The sequence below is a fragment of the Copadichromis virginalis genome, linkage group LG6, assembly GCF_057382275.1.
Source record: "Copadichromis virginalis isolate Kocher_CV1m ecotype Utaka linkage group LG6, C_Virginalis_male_GT1.1, whole genome shotgun sequence".
Lineage (NCBI taxonomy): Eukaryota > Metazoa > Chordata > Actinopteri > Cichliformes > Cichlidae > Copadichromis > Copadichromis virginalis.
The window spans coordinates 19,649,890-19,667,815 of NC_140623.1; the positions used below are offsets into that span (position 1 = coordinate 19,649,890).

The 17,926-nt window shown below is 43.8% G+C and overlaps 1 protein-coding gene across 3 annotated transcripts in view; it reads left to right on the plus strand.

The window, feature by feature from the left end:
* Positions 1-4,734: 4,734 nt before the first annotated feature.
* Positions 4,735-17,926, plus strand: part of bnc2 (basonuclin zinc finger protein 2) — an 89,669-nt gene continuing 76,477 nt past the window's right edge. For 2 of the 3 annotated variants that reach the window (XM_085459100.1, XM_085459101.1), the window contains exons 1-2: positions 4,735-5,282; positions 6,287-6,640. In XM_085459100.1, the coding sequence (XP_085315226.1) occupies positions 5,280-5,282; positions 6,287-6,640 (357 nt within the window). In that variant the 5' untranslated portion in view covers positions 4,735-5,279. Of the gene's footprint in view, positions 5,283-6,286; positions 6,641-10,261; positions 10,342-17,926 lie in introns of those variants that run through there. The other variant, XM_085459102.1, reaches the window with a different exon arrangement.

Consider the following 17,926-nt stretch of genomic DNA (forward strand, 5'->3'; position numbering starts at 1 on the left):
TTTTATCTCCCGACCTGGATAGTGGAGCCTGCCCTTTGAAGAAAAAAAACTAGGATGTGGAGCGCTGTTATGCATAACATGTCATTAGATCACAAATTGCTAAACAGGCATTAGCAAATGATGCTCTTAGCAATTAACCTTCTGCCTTTCTATATTACCACAAATACAGCTGAAAATTGTAAATAACTCAGAACACTCGTTAGACTCATCTTGTTATACTGTTTCGCTCACAAAGGTGCACTTATAAGTGGAGCCCAGATTGCAGTGATCAGTGACACGGGCAATCATGTGGCTCTCTTTATTCTCTCTCAGACCTTTTGGTGCCCTCATCTGCCTTTCTCTCCATCTTTCTCTCCGTCTGTCTCTAACGCTATCACAAGTGGAGGGCTGTTCCTGTTGGTGTCATATGATGTCTTGTGGCCCTGTAGTGGTAGCAGAACAGTGACAGTTCTATCCCTGCGCCATCTAATCGACACGGCGCTCGTTGTCACATGCACTGTGATCATAAATCAGGTCACTGACAGTACCAGCCCTTAGCCATGTGCTCCTGCTTACGTCTTTAGTGTACTGCTGAAAAGCTGCACTCACGTTTTGGTTTTTTGACCCTTTTTTTGGTCACTTTCCACGACTCTTTCGCCGTGAATGTTATTGTTTAGCTTTGTTTACCTTTAATTATTCGAACAAGAATGTAAGATGATAGGAAAGCTTTATACGAGCAGAGAAAACAAGTTGGGAATGACTGAACAGCTGATAGGATGAACTCTAGATGTGACTTTCATGTGACAACCTGAAAAGAATCAGTGTTTCACCAGCCAGCATCCTGCTCGGCAAAGAGAGGGTGCTCATCAAGCTCCTTCTGCTGGTGGAGATCATTTGTTTCTGTGGCACATGATCGCCGCCGCTGCACAAATTATGTCGTTCCACCTTCCACTTGTTGTCCTCTCCCTTTCTGGCCTAGTTTTTGTGCGAGCTGGTCTTTGTTGTTGTGATTTTCTGTCATGAAAAGAAAAAAAAAAGCAACACAAAACAGAAAAATAATACAGCAGCAAAGCATCGTAATTATGACTCTTTGATGACTCCCTGTATTTGTTTTGTACTCTTTGTTGTTTGCTTCAACAGGTTTTCTCACTTTGCACAGAAAATAAAAAGCTGGATACTTTGCCTCTCAAGAGCATAGTAAGGGGAATTGGTTCTCTTCAGACTGGTCTAACAACTCAGTGCTGTCGCACCCAATTTCTGGGCTATTTGACCCATTAGATGTCAGTGCTTGGGAAACAAACAGGCAGTGCTAAGAGGTTTGATGGGCATAAAAGTGTGGACTTAGTGATGGATGGTGCCATAGTTAAAGTACAAAGAGTCCAAGAATGTTTTAAATCTCACTTTCTGCACTCTTATTGGACTCTTTTACCCGACGTGCTCTATATGTTTTTCTTTAACAAAGACTGAAATATAATCAGAATGGAAATAATAGAATACAAGCCAAAAATAAGTGAACAGTAAAAGAATTAATGAGGTGATGTAATATAATATTGATAAATATAGAAAAAAGTAACACAAATCATGAGAAAACACGTTTGTGTTGTTTGAAACGATATCAGCACAATCCCCGGTAGTTACTGGCAGATGTTTAGGTCACAGATTTATATTGTTTCCCGATTGCCATCTGAACTTTGAGGATTCAGTCATTTATCTCTAAAGGCACCAATTTCTAAACATCAAATGAAAGAGGAAAATCAGAATTAAAACATAAATCAAGCAACGCATGCAAAGCAGTGTGCAAATGTGACATCACCACAAATGACTGAATCCTCAAAGTTCAGATGGCAATGGAGGTTTATTTATATAGCGCATTTCATTATACTTCAACTCTACTTAGGTGAATGCAAAATAGAAACAACGCATATTAATAGTACTTTTTTCATTTTTGCCCTACTTTAAAAAATTGATTGCATTTTTTTTTTTAAATCACTTTTGAGCACAACCCTACAAGAGTTCAAACTAACGTCTTCATACGTAGATGTCACTTTGCTGTTAAAAGAGGTTATTAACTCTGGCGTTGCTTTGAATTTCTGGTTATAGTTGTTGCTCCTTTGTTCTGCGACTCTTCATTGTTGACACCTCCCTTCTGACTGCTCAAATTGCAAAATTGTACCCGAGACTGAGGTTGTGAGTACCTGGGGAGTAAGAATGCTGTGGCAGAGCTTTAGCCTCATGTGCACGCCAGTATTGATCCGTGCAAGCCTCAGTGACTGTTGCTACAGAGCAGGCTTCGCTCATGGTACAGGACTCCCACCTGTCACCAGTCGGTGGCAGCTAATGAGGAAAAGCAGCCCATCACACACTAGTACAGCACACACACACACACACACACACACACACACACACACACACACACACACACACACACACACACCCATCAGCTTCTGGGATAACACACTGCCAACAATTCTGCCCTCTCCTCCTGCCTCACCCAGGCACCCCCTTCTCCCTTCTTGCCCCCCCTACCCCCCACCCCCTCTTTTTTACTCTGCCTCTTTCTCTACCTCACTTTTCCTCTAATGAGTTGCAACACTGATAACGAGCCTGATGATCTTCCATTGATTCAGCTATCACTTGCTTGTCTGGTAATTGATCCGTAGCTGAGCCTCTAGTTAATTATATGGGCTTCGACATGGACCCCTGCCCCGGGGGGAATTCTCAAGTCCTGCACAATAATAGTTTTAATAAAGGAGCCTGAGGATCTCCAGTATCCCCTTTTTTCCCACCCTTTTCCTGCTTTCACAGATTTTTCATCTTTCTATTTCCTCTTGCCTCCTCTTTCCAGCCCCCCCTTCAAAATTTCTTCATCTCTGTATTTTTACTTCTGTCTCTCTCTCTCTCTTTCTGTGTTTTTTTTCTTTGTTTCCGCTGTCATCATGACCATTTACTATCGGCAGAAGCAAGGTGGACGGGGTAGGGGGGTAAAAAGAGGGGAAAGAAATGTGGAGGAAGAGTGAGCAATATCTGCAGAGTCCACTCCTCCCTCTCACAAATAACAGCCATTAACCAGCCAGGTCAGAAGCTGAGCCACCAGCTTGACTTGAAACACTGAGTGCCACTCGAAAAACCCACAGACTAGCACATTTACAGGAGAATGGGGTGGAGGGGTGGAGGGAGCAGAAGGAGAGAGGAAGAGAAAAAAACTGGAAAGCAAAAAGGAACCTTGGCGGCTAAATTGTCACTTAATATAATTAGCCTAAGCCTCGTGCATTACCTTTTCAATAAGTTGTTAAGAGCAGAGCTGGTGGTACATGGACAAGAGGTGACACATTATGCCTTTTACAACAATGCTTCTCGTGGCTACTGACAAGGCATGGGCCAGCATGCAAAAAGATGAATGAAGAAAAGAATTGAAAAGGAAGGGAGCAGCGGAAGGTATTTAGAGGTGGAGGGGGGAAAAATTACAAGAGACAAAAAAGCAGAGGATGAAGATGTAGGCAGGCAGCAAGAAAGGAGCGAAGATGTAAATTGAGCTTGAGACAAAAGACACAATTGCACATTTTCAAAGTGGCGAGACACACACTGCACACTTTTCTCTCTGCTGGCAGAAATCACCTGTACATAAGGTTAACGGTGTACCACCATTAGTACATAGTACAAAAGGCTTTTAACAGACAACCAAGAAGCTGTCTGCCGCAATTTACCACAAAATTTGAAGTGACTTTATATATCACAAGCCATTTAATGTAGCTGAGGAGAGAAGTTCTGTCCGTGTCCTTTTCTCTTTTGTTCCTCGGCAATGAAAAAGATCACTGTGACATCTCCCTCTCGCTGCGGACTGAGGCACCTGGTCTGTCATTTCTCTAATGATAGTGGGGCGAAAAGACGGGGTGGAGAAGACAAGATGGGAGATTTAAAGTTTAAAAAAAAAAGGGGAAAGGAAAGGAGAAGGAAGGAGGGAGGGAGATGGGTGTCTTCATTGTTTGAGATGTGTCCTATGCTGTGTCAAAGGAAGCATAGATCTTTTCCCTCTTTTTTTGTCTTATCCTCCTGTGTGTCTTTTTCTCTGTGTCTGCCTCCCTTTACTCCTCCATCCCTCATTTTATTCCCCTTACCTTTGCTGCTGTGGGGACCAATTTGGCTAAAATGGAACCTCTTCCTCATTTTTTTCTTAATTAAAATCTGAGAGCCTCCGCGGAGGAGGAGGAGGAGGAGGAGGAGGAGGAGAGGGGAGAGAGAGGAGGTGCCTGTGAGCATGTGTGTTCGTGTGCATGCTGGTGGCAGATTGCCTGCGTTCCATTAGTCTTTCATTAGAGTCGGTGAAAATCAAACAAAGGCACGAGAGTTTTAAAAGATGTATCAAGGCTGGCATCTTTGCTTGTTTTAAAAAATATATATATATAGAGAGAAAGATATATTTATAATTATCTAACGAAAAGAACACCAAAAAATATTGATCAGCTGTGATAAAAAAAAACAAACAGTTTTTTTGCAGAATACAAACCTGATTTTTCTTTCCTGAAACAAAGAAACTTGAAAACACCAAACAGAAGTGGCTCTTTTTTCACATGGAAGGCAACAACTCAGCTCCTTTGCTTAGCACTGTGTATAGCTGTGTGTGTGTGGGGGGGGTCTGTGTGCGTTCATATGCGTGTGTGGCAGGACGGTCCCACAGGAGAACTAAGTTGCTCTGAGACGTGCTGGCCGCTCGCAGCGCAAATGGTAATAAGGCGGGGGGAGACAAACGCTCCCCTCCTCCCGATCTGTGAGGGAGCTTGCCCCCACCTATCTGCGTCTAGCAGAGGAGGGGTGTGTGTGTGTGTGTGTGTCTGCGTGCAAGTGTGTCGAAGTGTGCAGCACGATGTCACTGAGCATCTCACAGTGGAGCGGCGGAGTTGACTCAGTTGAGCTGCACTGGCCTGACACACACACACTCTCTCTCTCTCTCTCAGTCTCGCACACACACTCAGCGAGCCACCGTCTCTCTCACTGGCTCGCTCTCGCACACACACACACACACACACACGCTCAGGCGCTCAGTTCAGTTCCTCCGTGGCTGCGGCGGAGTACAGAGGAGTCAGAGAGAGAGAGAGAGGCAAGAGGAGAGGGAAAGAGAGAGGACAGTCGGCAGCACAGACGTTGAGAGAGGGACACATTCACAGAGACACAGAGAGAGAGAGAGGCTAAGGGAGAGAGAAAAGGAGAGAGAGAGAGAGAGGAGCGGGAGGCAAGGAGAGCTGGATTGCTGGTGGCTCACTCCCACACCTCATCTTCACTTTGCTGGGACAGACACAGAATTGATGGTAAGATAAATTCAAGCTTTTTATTGGCTCGGCTGTTTGCTTTCATGGACGTTTATGGGACTTTTTTTTTTTTAACTGGACTTTAAATATGTTTTTTTGGTTGTTTGACAAATTTTTGGGAAAACAGTGAAACAGTATTTTTAAATTTCACAATTTTTTTTGCTGTATGTGTTTTTTTTTTAAAGTCTAGAGTGTAAGATATATCTCTGTTGTACTTACAGCACACTATTTGTTGCCTTCTCAAGCTTGAATTTATTTCTGATTGTATTTCTGTGTGGATATTCACTGCTGAGTCTGGTGGTGGCACTTCCCAGGTTGCTTAACTTTTACTTTCCTACTTTTCTTTTTTTTTCTTCTTCAAATATTACGTGAGTGTGTCCATGTGTGTGCATGCAGGTAAACATGCGTTCCACTGTGTATGTTTGCATCCAAGTGTGTGTTTCTGTTCACTCCGTGTCCAAGTACAAAATGACTGACAGATGGATTACAGCAAAAAGTAAAAAAAGAAAAGAAAAAAAAAGTCAGGCCAAAGGCAACAACATGCACCCCCTCGCCTTAATTCCCATAATCCCCTCCTTTTTTTTTGTTTTACTCCATTCTTGCTCACCTTCTCATCAACCTCCCTCCTCACCTCCATCCTTTTCCTCGTCCCTCTTCACCTCCAGTGCTCCGCTCATCTTCCCCTGTCCAAGACGAGGCCCCCGAGGAAATTCACCACAAGCCCTCTTCTCTCTCCCTTCACGAGAATTAACTCCACATTCACTGCTCTGCCACCGGAGCTGCCAAGAAACCTCACACACATACACACGCACACATACATCTACTTCCTCATCTTGCCTCTTGCTGTTATCCTCCTCAGCAAGCAGGAACCAAGCTAGATTTTTTTAAAAGGCAACATAACCCCAAAAGAACCCACCTTCACTGACTTCTTTTTCTTCTCTCCTCCTTCACACTCCCACATCGCTGCCGCCCTCCCTCTCTGTCTCTCCCTCTCTCTGTCTAAGTCCAAGGAGGCAGAGTTGGATGTGAGAGGCAGTGAGTGTGACACGGTCCCACCAGAGCCCAGCAGAGACCCAGAGTCGCCCAGGCCACCTCCAGCTAAGGCTAACGGACCCACGGACACAGCTGGCATTTGCACGAGCATCATCTCAAGTAGCCACAGTAGTAGTAGCAGCAGCACCACCAGCAGCAGAAGTGGTCTGGGTGGCGTAAGCATCGTTAGCAGCAGCGCTGAGGGAGCAGGCGCGAGCTCCATGCAGTTCAGCACCAGACCGCCTAGTGCTGAGCAGCCGGGCTTCATGGGGACATGGCAGCAACAGAGCACTGACAGCAACCTCCTCTACAGAATGTCCCAGCAGGTACGTCGCTCAGCCTCACCCCTCCATCTTCTCCATCTCTGCCTCCTCCTGTCTTCCTTCTTTCTTTTCCATCTTTAAGGCCAAATGTTCATTTTCCTTCTCCTGATTTGTGTTTACTCTCACAGTATTTACTGGTTCCTGATCCAAGAAAGTGTTGGTGTACGTCTGCATGTGTAGGTGTATGTGTAAGTTCATGTTGGGGTGGGTGGGTGGAGGTGGTGGGGGGAACCAGTGGTTTCGTGGTGTCTTGTTTGTGATATTTTAAGTTAAGAGTCAATTTTGCAGCAGATTTTTTGTAACTTTCCCTTTTCTTTTTGGAACATTGATTTCATGCTTTTTGTGTTGCTCTTTTACACAAACCTGCTGTAAAGTATTTCAATTCATGCATTTTCCCTCTCTCTCTGTCATCTGTCACTTTTTCAAAATTTATTCAATGCATTTGTCATTTTCTTTTATTTTTTTAAAAAGGGCAAAAAATAGCACATTTTATGTATTTGCAAAAACATGTTAATATAAAATTTGCACAGCTTGCGACATGATTCCTTGCCTCTTGTTACACACATGCCTTCTGTCTCAGTAATTGGTGTGAGAGCGGAGAGGAGTTTTAAAAAGCAAGCTATAGGCGTGTTTTGGTAACCCCAGCGCCGATAAAGACTCGGGAAGGGGCACCCCTCTGGGACCGGCTAATTGACTTCGTGTGGCCGAAGCAGGAAGCCCCTCGCGCGGCTACGGAACAGCAAAGGAGCCATGAATGAATCCTGGCTGGCCAGGAAAAGTAGTGATGATAACAGAGAGCCCGCAGCGGCTGAGGACAGTCGAAGATTTCCTCCCGACATTCCTCTGCTGCTGTCGCTGGTGTTCCTCTTCGTTCTGTAGCCTTTTTTTTATTTTTTAGGTTTTTAATGTCGTCTCTAAAGTTAGAAACATGACAGGGATGAAGTGGTTTCGTTGGATAAATATCAGGTACGGAGAGGGGGGATAGGAATGTCCAGCTCCGAGCAAGTGTATGTGCGCGCGTGTGTGCGCGCGCGCGTGTGTGCTTGTGTGCGTCCGTTCGCGCACACGTCCGCGTGAGGGGAAGACAGTAAAGATAGAGGATGGTTGTTAGGTTGCAGTTAATCATAGCGGGACCTGCAGACTCTCCGTACCATGCACACGCTGTTACGCACTCGGGCCATAGCGGCTCTTGCGCAACAGCTTCGCCGCGGCTCCGTGCTGTAAGTGATGAGAAACATATTCTGTCACCTTGACGGCACTTGGAGTCCGTTTTGTTTTTGTTTTGTTTAACCCCCAGAGGTCGAATCGTGAAGATGAAAACGATGTTTTGGGATTTTTTTTTTTTTTTTAAAAAAGAACAAGAATCCCGGTGTAACTTTTAGTAAAGACACATTTTGTTAAAGCAGCTTTCCACGAAATAGTTTTAGGAGAAAAACAACCTCCACCTTTTTTTTGTTTTAGTCAGGTTGATCTTTAAAGCCCTCAAATTTATTAGATACGTAAATCAATAGTGTTTCCCTTTACATCCTCACACCTTTCGTGCTTATCACGTTTTATCTTCCCCACCCCCTCAAAATCTTCCTAAAGTAACGATCATGCAAACTATTGATACACGAATTAGTGGATGGGTTGCAGGGGTCAGCGAACCGCTTCTCTTCTCCTCTCCCGGTACGAGCAGGTGGATGGGCCCTTGCGCTCAGCATCTGCTGGGACCCCAAGTTTGCGTCCCCAATCCTTTTTACAAATGCGCACCGTTGTTTCAATATAATCAGCTGTGGGACTCGCTGTTATTTATCCTTCCTCGCACTACTTAGAAGACATCTTCTCATGTTTAGTAGGCATGACATAAATTCTCCGAAGGAAGCCTGTTCCTTGACAGACTCGCCTTATTGGAATCTAACCGATAATGACTTTGTGTTTGCCGAGCCTGGCGCACCCTGGGGTGTTGGAGAGAAATGCGTTATGGGCTTGTGTTAAAAAAAAAAAAAACCCCATCTCCCGTAAAGATCAACCAGGTGACAGATAGATGCAGGATTTTATAAAAGTTTAGTTACATCACATCTCCATCTGATCGATAGAGACATAAAAAAAAAGATTTGTGCGCAGTGCGTTTTGGAGAAGCGGCTGTGATGAGATGCAGGGACATCTCCAAAATAACAAAAACAAAACATAACAACAACAACAAAACCCATTTGGCAATACCTTTTGGAATTCCTTGTAAATCAAACACACACAAAGAAGCACTGTCGAAACGTAGGAAATGTCTCTTGTGATAGGAAGGCAGTGATTTTCCTATTTTAAAGCCATCCTGTTAATTACGTAAATAACCTGCGGTTTGCAGCAGGTGTTTGATTAGCTCGTGGACAAGCATCCGTGACTGAAGAGTGCAAAGAAAGTGAAGCACAGACATTTATTTTTTTCTGTTGCATCCAAATCCGAATCACTAGTTTCATTTTTTTCATCATAAAAAAGCAGCACGTGTCTTATATGGCGTGGAGAAAATTGCTTAAACCTAAAGAAAATATTTAAAAACCACTTTGAATTTAATAAATAATGCCTGTATTGCTGCCGAATTTTAATCGTTTTTCATAGATTTTTATTGGCAATTAATGAATGTATTTATTTCATATTCACTTGGATGTTTTTCAAGACACGAGGCATTTTCTTTTAAAAATATTTGGCCACAGGCGATGCTGTTTGGATTGAAGAAACAAATGAAAAATACAGGTGAATTAAATATTTTTCCTTATGTTTTATTAAATGTGGAGTGTGAGATTGCATATTGATACAATGGTATTTTTTTCCTTTTTCTTTTCTCTTCTTCTTCTTTATTTATTTATTTATTTATTTTTAAATCGTTGCGTGATTTTTCTAAAGCAAACGAAATTAACAGCGTTGGATATTGAGGCATTTGTGCAGTCGAACAAATTTACACCTTTCATAAAAGGCCTTAGTAGGTTTTTAATCTTTGAGCAAACTCTTTTTTTTCTAAGCCACACAGCAGGAGATTTACATCCTCTATAATCCACGCAAGTGTCAACAGGAAAGGGCATAAACAGCATGCAATTTAAATGAAATCAATGAAATGGATTCAATAAATACGACCTATTTTCTCAGCTTCCTCGTGTTAAAAAAAATCAGTGCACATTTTACAAAACAATGCGAGAAGGGAACTCTCCTAATTGCTTTTATGGCGGAAAAAATACAAACATTAGTCGCGAGTGTAATTAATTCCAGGCATTACGGAGTGATAATATTTGGAGCCTTAATTGACCCGCTGCTGTACATGAGTGGCTATGAATATCGACCCTCTGCAAGTTAAAAACTCCAGAGTTAAGTGATACTACGAGTCTAATTGGCTCATCAGGGATGTTTCCTCCACAATACAGCAGCCGGAGGCCGCGTTTCTCTCTCTCCTTTCCCCCCCTTTTTTATTGTCTTCTCCGCTTCAAGTCGGAGGAACGTGGGAACAAGTCAAGGATTAGAGAAGCTTGTAAAAATGTGCCTTCATCTCCACCTGAGGATCTGATGGAGCCACCCAGGCTCGGTGCAGACCTCAAAAGGGGTGGGGGGAAAAAATCAGTGTATATCTCCAGTTTAAAACCATCTCTAAAATAGCCTCTTCCTTTTCTTTTTGCAAGGGTGCTGTAACGCGGCTTCCTTTGAAGTGCGACAGGTCGACTATGGGCCGAGATCTGGAAGAGGTACAGTGGCATTACAGCTTGCCTGACTTCTGTCTGCTCTCAGTGCTGCCTGCTTCATCTCACACCGAGACTCTTTTTATCCACCTATGGACACAGCAGGGGTGGATAACACAGACATATCATTTATAACTAGATAACACAAAAACGCCAAAAAATTAATTCAAATACCAATAATAATCAGCGTTAAAACAATAGAAATAATAACAGAAATTTTATATCTTATATAGCTTTTTGTGGCAATTTTTTTCTTAGGATTTAAAATAATATTTTAAACAAACACTCACTCAGATTTGCAGCATTTTATTCTTTCACTGTAGCATTTACAATTTTAGGATATGGAAATTACTTTAATTTAATGTCAGTAAATTAAATTTATAACTAATATATATATATTTATATGTCTTTTTTAATTCTTACAAATCTGCTGGCTTCTTGTCTCCAAACATCCTCTCAAAGATTTGAAAGCCTGACTTTATTTCCTCTAATATTACAATTTTTCTTTCCATTTCTCTTCCTTTTCCTCTTTTTGTCATGTTTATTTATTTATTTATTTCGCTTGGATCAACATCACAGTCCTGTTGGTTGATTTTCCCTTGTTCCATATATTTCGTTACAGCGTTGTGCAGCCAGCCCAGCGCTGTCTGTTTATGCCAAACGGTTGGAAGTGAATTCTGTTAGCGCTCAGAGCATGATGATGGACATATTTGTGGAAAAACATGCTCTGCTTGGTTTTGTCTGACTGAAGAAATTAGGTAGATATTATCCTCTTCAGCGCAGTTCAGAGTAGACGCTAATCTGCCTATTAACACAATGATAGATTTATAGCAGTGTGTGTGCGTGTGTGTGTGTAGGGAGGCTGGAGGCAACCGTTGTTTTACACGGTGGGGTAAAGTCGTGTTGTATGTTGCATATGTGGTGCATATGCATTGCTTCTTACTGTTGTGTTGGACTTGGAGGCAGTGATTTGATGCATATGTGTAGAATTACCCACAATCGGTGAACGTGTGCGCATGTGTGTGGTTACACTCGCTGTTATTATTTCCATGTCTGTCTTTGATGGGTCGTTGCACACGGAGCATATGGATGTCTATACATACATGTATCTGGTGTCAAGTGTGTGTCTGTGTGTGTGTGTGTGTGTGCGTGACGTTTATGTGTGCGCTAAAGAGTTGGTGTCTGTGGGTTTGCCATTTATTTTTCTGAGTGGGTGGCTAAGCACTCATATGCCAGTTGTGTGAGTGTAAGCGTGTTACTAAGGATGTGAGAGTGTGTGTGTATCCTCCCTGTGTGTGTGTGTGTGTGTGTGCGTCTCTGTGTATTGGATCGGGCTCCATGTGTGTGCGGGTGCGAGGTGAAGTGTCTCTTGGCTGGCCCTGGCTGGAGAGCTGGAGGAGAGCAGAGGTGAAAGAGGAGATTTGCAGAAAAGACACGCACCACTTCCCCCATTACTACTTTTTCTTTTTCTTCTTCTACTTTTACGTCTTTGTCTCTCACAGCTTCTTCTTCTGCCCTCGCTTTTTCAGCCCTCTTCCTCTTCCCCTACCTTCACACTTTCTGCTCTGTGTCTTCTTCGCCACTGTCTTTCTCACTTGAAACTCTTCACCAGCAGCAGATCGAATGCTCAAAGACGAAATCAGATGGTTTTTATGCAGCTACTGTCTTTGCACAAAAGGCTCCTGAGACTAAATCTGTGTAACTGGGGAACATTTTGAGCGTGTTCACTTTATATACCGTGCAGGATTACGACTCATCATAAGACACAAGGACAGAAGAAGCACAGTGTTTTCTTGGTTATGCCTTTTTAATCAGTGTTTTGGTCTGGTAACCTGACTGGAAAAGCTTCAAAGCTTCAACAGAATAGATGACCCTGATAAAGCGCTTATCCCTCGATCTAAACTTGTCCTCTTATACTGCCTAATTCACGTATTACTGCTGCGCACCAGTTAAGAACATCCAGATAACATAGGCAGAGCTGAGAATGGACGCTGTGATTTTTGAGCGAGCTGGCATCCAACGCAGTCTTTGTGTGTATGATGATGCGTTTTGTAAAGGCGGCGTTATTTCTGCAGGAGAGCAATACGAGAGTAAGACCGAGCAGGAAGGTGGGCACGGCTACTAGTATATTTGCTGTATGCGTGCTCTAGTAAGAGCCCATCTGGTTTGATGAGGTGGGAGGATGCACAAGGTCCCATTCATGCTGCGGTCCCCACTATATTTACCCAAGTGCCAACCAGGGAGATATGACGTCCACAACATTTTTACTTTAAACTAGTTCCAACTGGCGTTTCAAAATCTTTTTCTCTCAGAAAGTGCATCGCCCAGTATGTCTGAAGGTACATGTATACATACGATAACTATGCCAGCTTTTTAAATTTCTGTTTTACATACTGCTTGTCTAGTGGGTAACATCAATAGCCACGCTTTTAATTCCACCATTTTCCACTCTATTTCTTGGACAGTTGACTGACTCTTCACGCGTGCACATATATTCTCCTTTCTTTCACTCACCATCTTAAAATCCGTATGATAGATTTTAATTTTCAATTCATTTATATGCTGTCCTTTCAAAAATAAAATACGGCACCCTGATCTCGTGTATCTCAGGTCAGGCAGGAACCTCTGTAGCTGTGCAATAATGCCCTGCAGGCCCAGCGTTATGGGTAAGCACTGACCCTGACTCTGTGTGCAAGACCTGGGGCAAACAACGATCAATAAGCATCATGTGAGCATCACTCACAGGCTCCATGTCAGCTGTTTCCTGTTTGTCCTGAGGAGACAGGTGCCTCACCACCATGGTGAATGGGGGGGTCTGTATCATATGGAAGCATAGGGTGCATTTTATGGGTGAGGAGCGATAGAAATGCACAGCCATATGCTCTGGCTTTATCAGTGGGATGAGTGGTAAAATCTACTGGAGCTGAGTCTTTCCCAGGGACCTCTCTTACTCTTGTGTGGGCATGTAAAATCAAAGAAATACAGTATTCCATTTCCTTCTGTTGTTCTTTATTTATTGCGAGTCGCTTTTTTTTGACAAAGTCAATCAATAAAATACCAGTAATCTGAGTAGAAGATGTCAACACCGCGTAGCACTGAGGAAATTCATGAAGTATTTCAGGCCAGAAAGATTTACGTAGGTTTTATTCATTTGGAATAAATCAGCGTGGTTATTCAAAATGTGAGCTATACTCAGCAGCACATGTGTGTGGGGTGTGTGTGTGTGATTAGTTTCTTACGGCACTGGGAAAATGGTTTACAGTGTTATGTATTTTTAAATACAACTGTTGTCATGTAGATTGCATTGAAACGCTTTATGCTGTTTTTTTTTTTTTATCTGCTGATGTCCGCGTAAGCAGTGGAACACCCGTCTTTTTACTGTGTTTTTCCTTCTTTCATTTTCTACGTGTCTTTCAAAACACGGCTGTGAGTCATTTGTCTTTGGGCAGTTTCCTGCAGTACGGTGAAGTCGCCGGTGTGAAGAGGAAATGTGTGTGTTTGAAGGGCTAGTCGCTCAGGATGTCACCACCCCACCACTGGCTAATGAGGGGGACATGAATACAGGGCCAGGGCAGCAGCACACACACACACACTGACACGGCAGGAATGCAGCAGCTGTCACCGGGATCCAGGCAGCTATAAAAGGCTTGAAGTGTAGTTCTTGTAAGTGTGTGTTTGTGCGAGTGGTATTACCAGGGGTTGCTGTGGCGTCGAGAGCCGGGAAAGGGACGGCGCTGCCACAGGTGACCCGAGCCACCAGCGGGGTGGACCATCAGAAATCCATTTATTTTGCCTGTGGTATTTTAAGACGTGGCCATATGGTAGAGACATTGTTCTGTATCCAGAGGAAGGTGACATTAGGTGTGACCTGTGCTAAGTGACAGGAACTTGGGCATACTTTCACCATGGCTTCTCCCTTTTCCTGTTATTCCTCAACTCCTGTTATTTTGTTTTCCTTGGAGTTGCGCCAACGCAGCGGGCAAATCGAAAGCCTACTATTTTTACATCCGTCTTTAAGGACCCCTGTCTATTCGCTCTGCCTGCCAATTTGCCCCATCAGCAGTGGCAAAGAAGAAGAGCTCTCAAGGCACCGAGCCTTTCATTTTTCTGTTGGCGATGTAGCTAATGCTGTCACTGTTATTTGAAAAAGCACTCAGAGTGAATTGCTATTATTATTGTTAAAACCATCATCATCAGGCTTATTTATGGTTATGGATAATGATGGTAATTTTGTTCAGGTCTCGCACTTGACTCTGTCTCTTTCTTCTGCTAATCTGACATATACTGTGTGTATGGGTGTGTGTGTGTGCGTGCAGGCCTACTGTACAGTGCTGTGTTGGCAAATTACCAAAGTTGTTGTTCAAAGAAAATGGTTTTTCCAAAAGGTAACACAGATTTCATGTCCACAATTCACATGTGAGGTGAAGAGAGCTGCACTCAGGCAAGAATAAATATGTTTCATCTTTTAATGAATACATGGAACCGTGTCTGTGAACGGTGGAGGTGGAGGAGGCCCCCCCCCCCCCCCCCCTTTCACTATTTTCTGTTTCATTTCATTTCTTTCTTCCTTTTTTTCCTCCTCTCTTGTGCTCCAATGTTTTATTCTCCATCTATCTCCCCGCTCCGTTCTGTTCTGTCTCCAACTTACCATGGAGGTTTGATTGCTCGAAGCCCAGGGAGGATTTTTTAGGGAGGTTCTGGAGAAGGGAGGCTAGTGGTACAGGCTGTGGTAGGCTTGTAGCCAATGTACATAGTGCGCACGTATTACACATGCACGCACATACACACAGATATAAAGTACAGTGATTTTCTTTGTGCAGATTGTGTAAATTGCTTCTTAACAATGCTGTCATTTTAACCCACTGAATAAAAAGCCTCTAAACTCGAGTCTAAACCCGTTAGCTACTTTTTTCCCTCTCGCCTTCTTTTTCCTTGTGAGCAAAGTGTTAAAGCAACATGTGTAAGCGTTTGTTTGTGCTCTCTGCTGACTTTGTAAAGATGTTTGCGCTGTTGGATTAATAACGTTTAATGGCCACTGTTAAATGCAGCTGCATTGGCATCCCACAGCTTGTGTTTTTTTCTGGCAAGCTGAGACTCTGGGTGGCTTTTTGTTTTTGTGAGTACGTGTTGTGTGTGTGTATGCGCCCGTGCAGTGAAATACTGCTGTGTGCGTGCGTGTATGTATGTGTGTGTGTGTGTGTGTGTGTGTGTGTGTGTGTGTGTGTGTGTGTGGGCTAGATAGAAGAAGCATTGTGTGTTGTCACTGAGCATACCTGTTCATTTAAGTGTGACATCCCCCCCTTCCCCCAACAACCCCACACCCCCGCCACACACACTCACAACAGAAAATGACTGAACGTGATCACATATTGAGCAGCAGTGTCTGTAATGTCAGTTAAGTCACAAATGATCTAATTTGCCTACCGTGATTGACATCAATTGGTCAACCCAGTGGTGGCGAGCCACCATGAATGACCTCTGGCGTCACACTTTCTGGATATTTGTTGTGCAACTAAAGCAAACAGCTGGATGGAGTGAGAATTCTTGTAAGGAAAACGCAGTTTTTGTGTGTGTTAAAAGTGGAAGATGTATCTCCGTTGTTTACTTGTGCACTGGCAGGCACACAAGCGGCCCCACAAACACACACACACACACACACACATATATATATATATATATATATATATATATATATATATATATACGCTTGCTTTCTTGGTGCTGATGTTTTCTCTGTAAATGGCCTGAGCTGCCTCTTCCTTTGTCGGGAAACACTCTTAGCGATAAGTGCTTTGTTAGAGCTTTGTCTGCTGCATGATGTGTGTGACTCTGACTAGCATTTAATATTTTATGGCATTTAATCTATTTGATATGTTTCCGCCAAATCCAAAGGAAAAAAAAATCTGCAGCTTTTGTTTCTTTTATTCAGGCCATTACCTCACAGCTTGTTGATCAGTTTAGATTTGTAAAGGGTGGCCGAAAAGGATTTATCACCTAGATTTACCGCTGTTTTTCATCATAAATTCACCATCTTGTCCATTGCTAAAATCCCATTAGGGCAAAGGTGATCCTTTCTGCCTGATCAATGAGCGTAAATAATACAAAATGTCATTAGAAATGACACTATTTAAAGAGCAGTGGAGTTTACAGGATGCGGCGGCGAAGATAGTGCTTTATGACAAAGGAAAAGAAAAGGAGCCGACAGCTTGTGCATCAGTCAGAAGGTGAGGAGGAGGCTCTCTTTGAGATCAATTGGTAATAGGCTGAAGTCACAGAGGCGATTAGAGGCGTCGACTTGCCTGTGTTGTAAATGCTGTCAGATCTGTTAAAGGAAGCCTAATACCTCTCAGGTTGAAAGCTGTAATAACATCAACTGTAACTGAATCCGCAGGGAAGTGCAAGGGAGACTGCGTGTGTGCGAGTGAGTGGAAAAGGACTGGTGAGGAAGGCGAAAGTGTTTCATTCTGTGTAGATTACATAGGTTTCTCTGTATGTGTTTGTGCGCGCATCTGTGCGTGTGGTGTGTGTGTGTGGGTGAGTGGTATAAAGCGGTGGCAGCATGCATAAAGGCGAGAGCCGCGGGGTTGCTCCTGGCATTCTTTTGGCCACCAGATGCCTGTCACTGCTTTAAGGAAAAAAAAGAGCAAGGGGATGAGAAGGAGAGAAGGACAAAGATGAGGAGAGGAGGGAGGGCGAGGAAGGGAGGAGGGGGGTGTTGGGGGGCAGCCACCGCTGTTCAAATCATGTCACGTAGCGCTAATTCATCCAGCCTCATTAGAGAGAGGGAAGGGACCGGAGAGGGCCTCTCTCAGGACAGGGGCCCGGGCTCAAACACACAGCCACACACAGATATATGCATACACTTAGTTTTCCTCTCTGGCACATACTTACACACAGATACAATTTCGCTGTTCCTCTCTCTCACACACACACACAGACACACACACACACTCGCAGGCATACATACACAGATGACACTGGCACATGGCGCAGTGCGGGGGCAGTTTAGGGAATAGAAAATTGCCTTCTCAGGAAGGCCCTGGCCAATTAAGGACCTGACCGTATTGAATGTCAAGTGTTAATTTAGTCTTACCCCCCCAACCCTCCCTCAAACCATCCCCCCACCCTCACCCCTCAATTTCCCAGCAGTCCTTGTTGTGGGGGGGTGGAGGGTGGGACTAGGTGTTGTGTGTGTGTGTGTGTCCCAGAGATGAGCAAATACATGTCAAGCCAAAGTTGATTGCCTGCTCCGTATTATGTGTCGCAGGCAAGTGGCAAATGTGCTCCCGCCTTTTAGCCTCCCGCGTACCCCCTGAGGGACTCTGCGATGGAAGGAGGAGGAGAGGCGGAGGATTAACTGTACCGCAGTGATAAGAATGGGGGGGGGGTTTACACTAGGGAACGAGGGGGCGGGGGGGTGAAGGGGACAGAGAGAGAAGTAGAAAGAGGGCAGAGGGTTGGTTTGATCTCATAGGACTGGGTGGTGACTTTGATAGTTTTTTAATTGCCTTCAATGCGCAGAGGTGATGTCTCTGGAAAACATTCTTGGAATAAATAGTTTTAAAAAGAGAGCGGGCGAATTTCCGAAAGT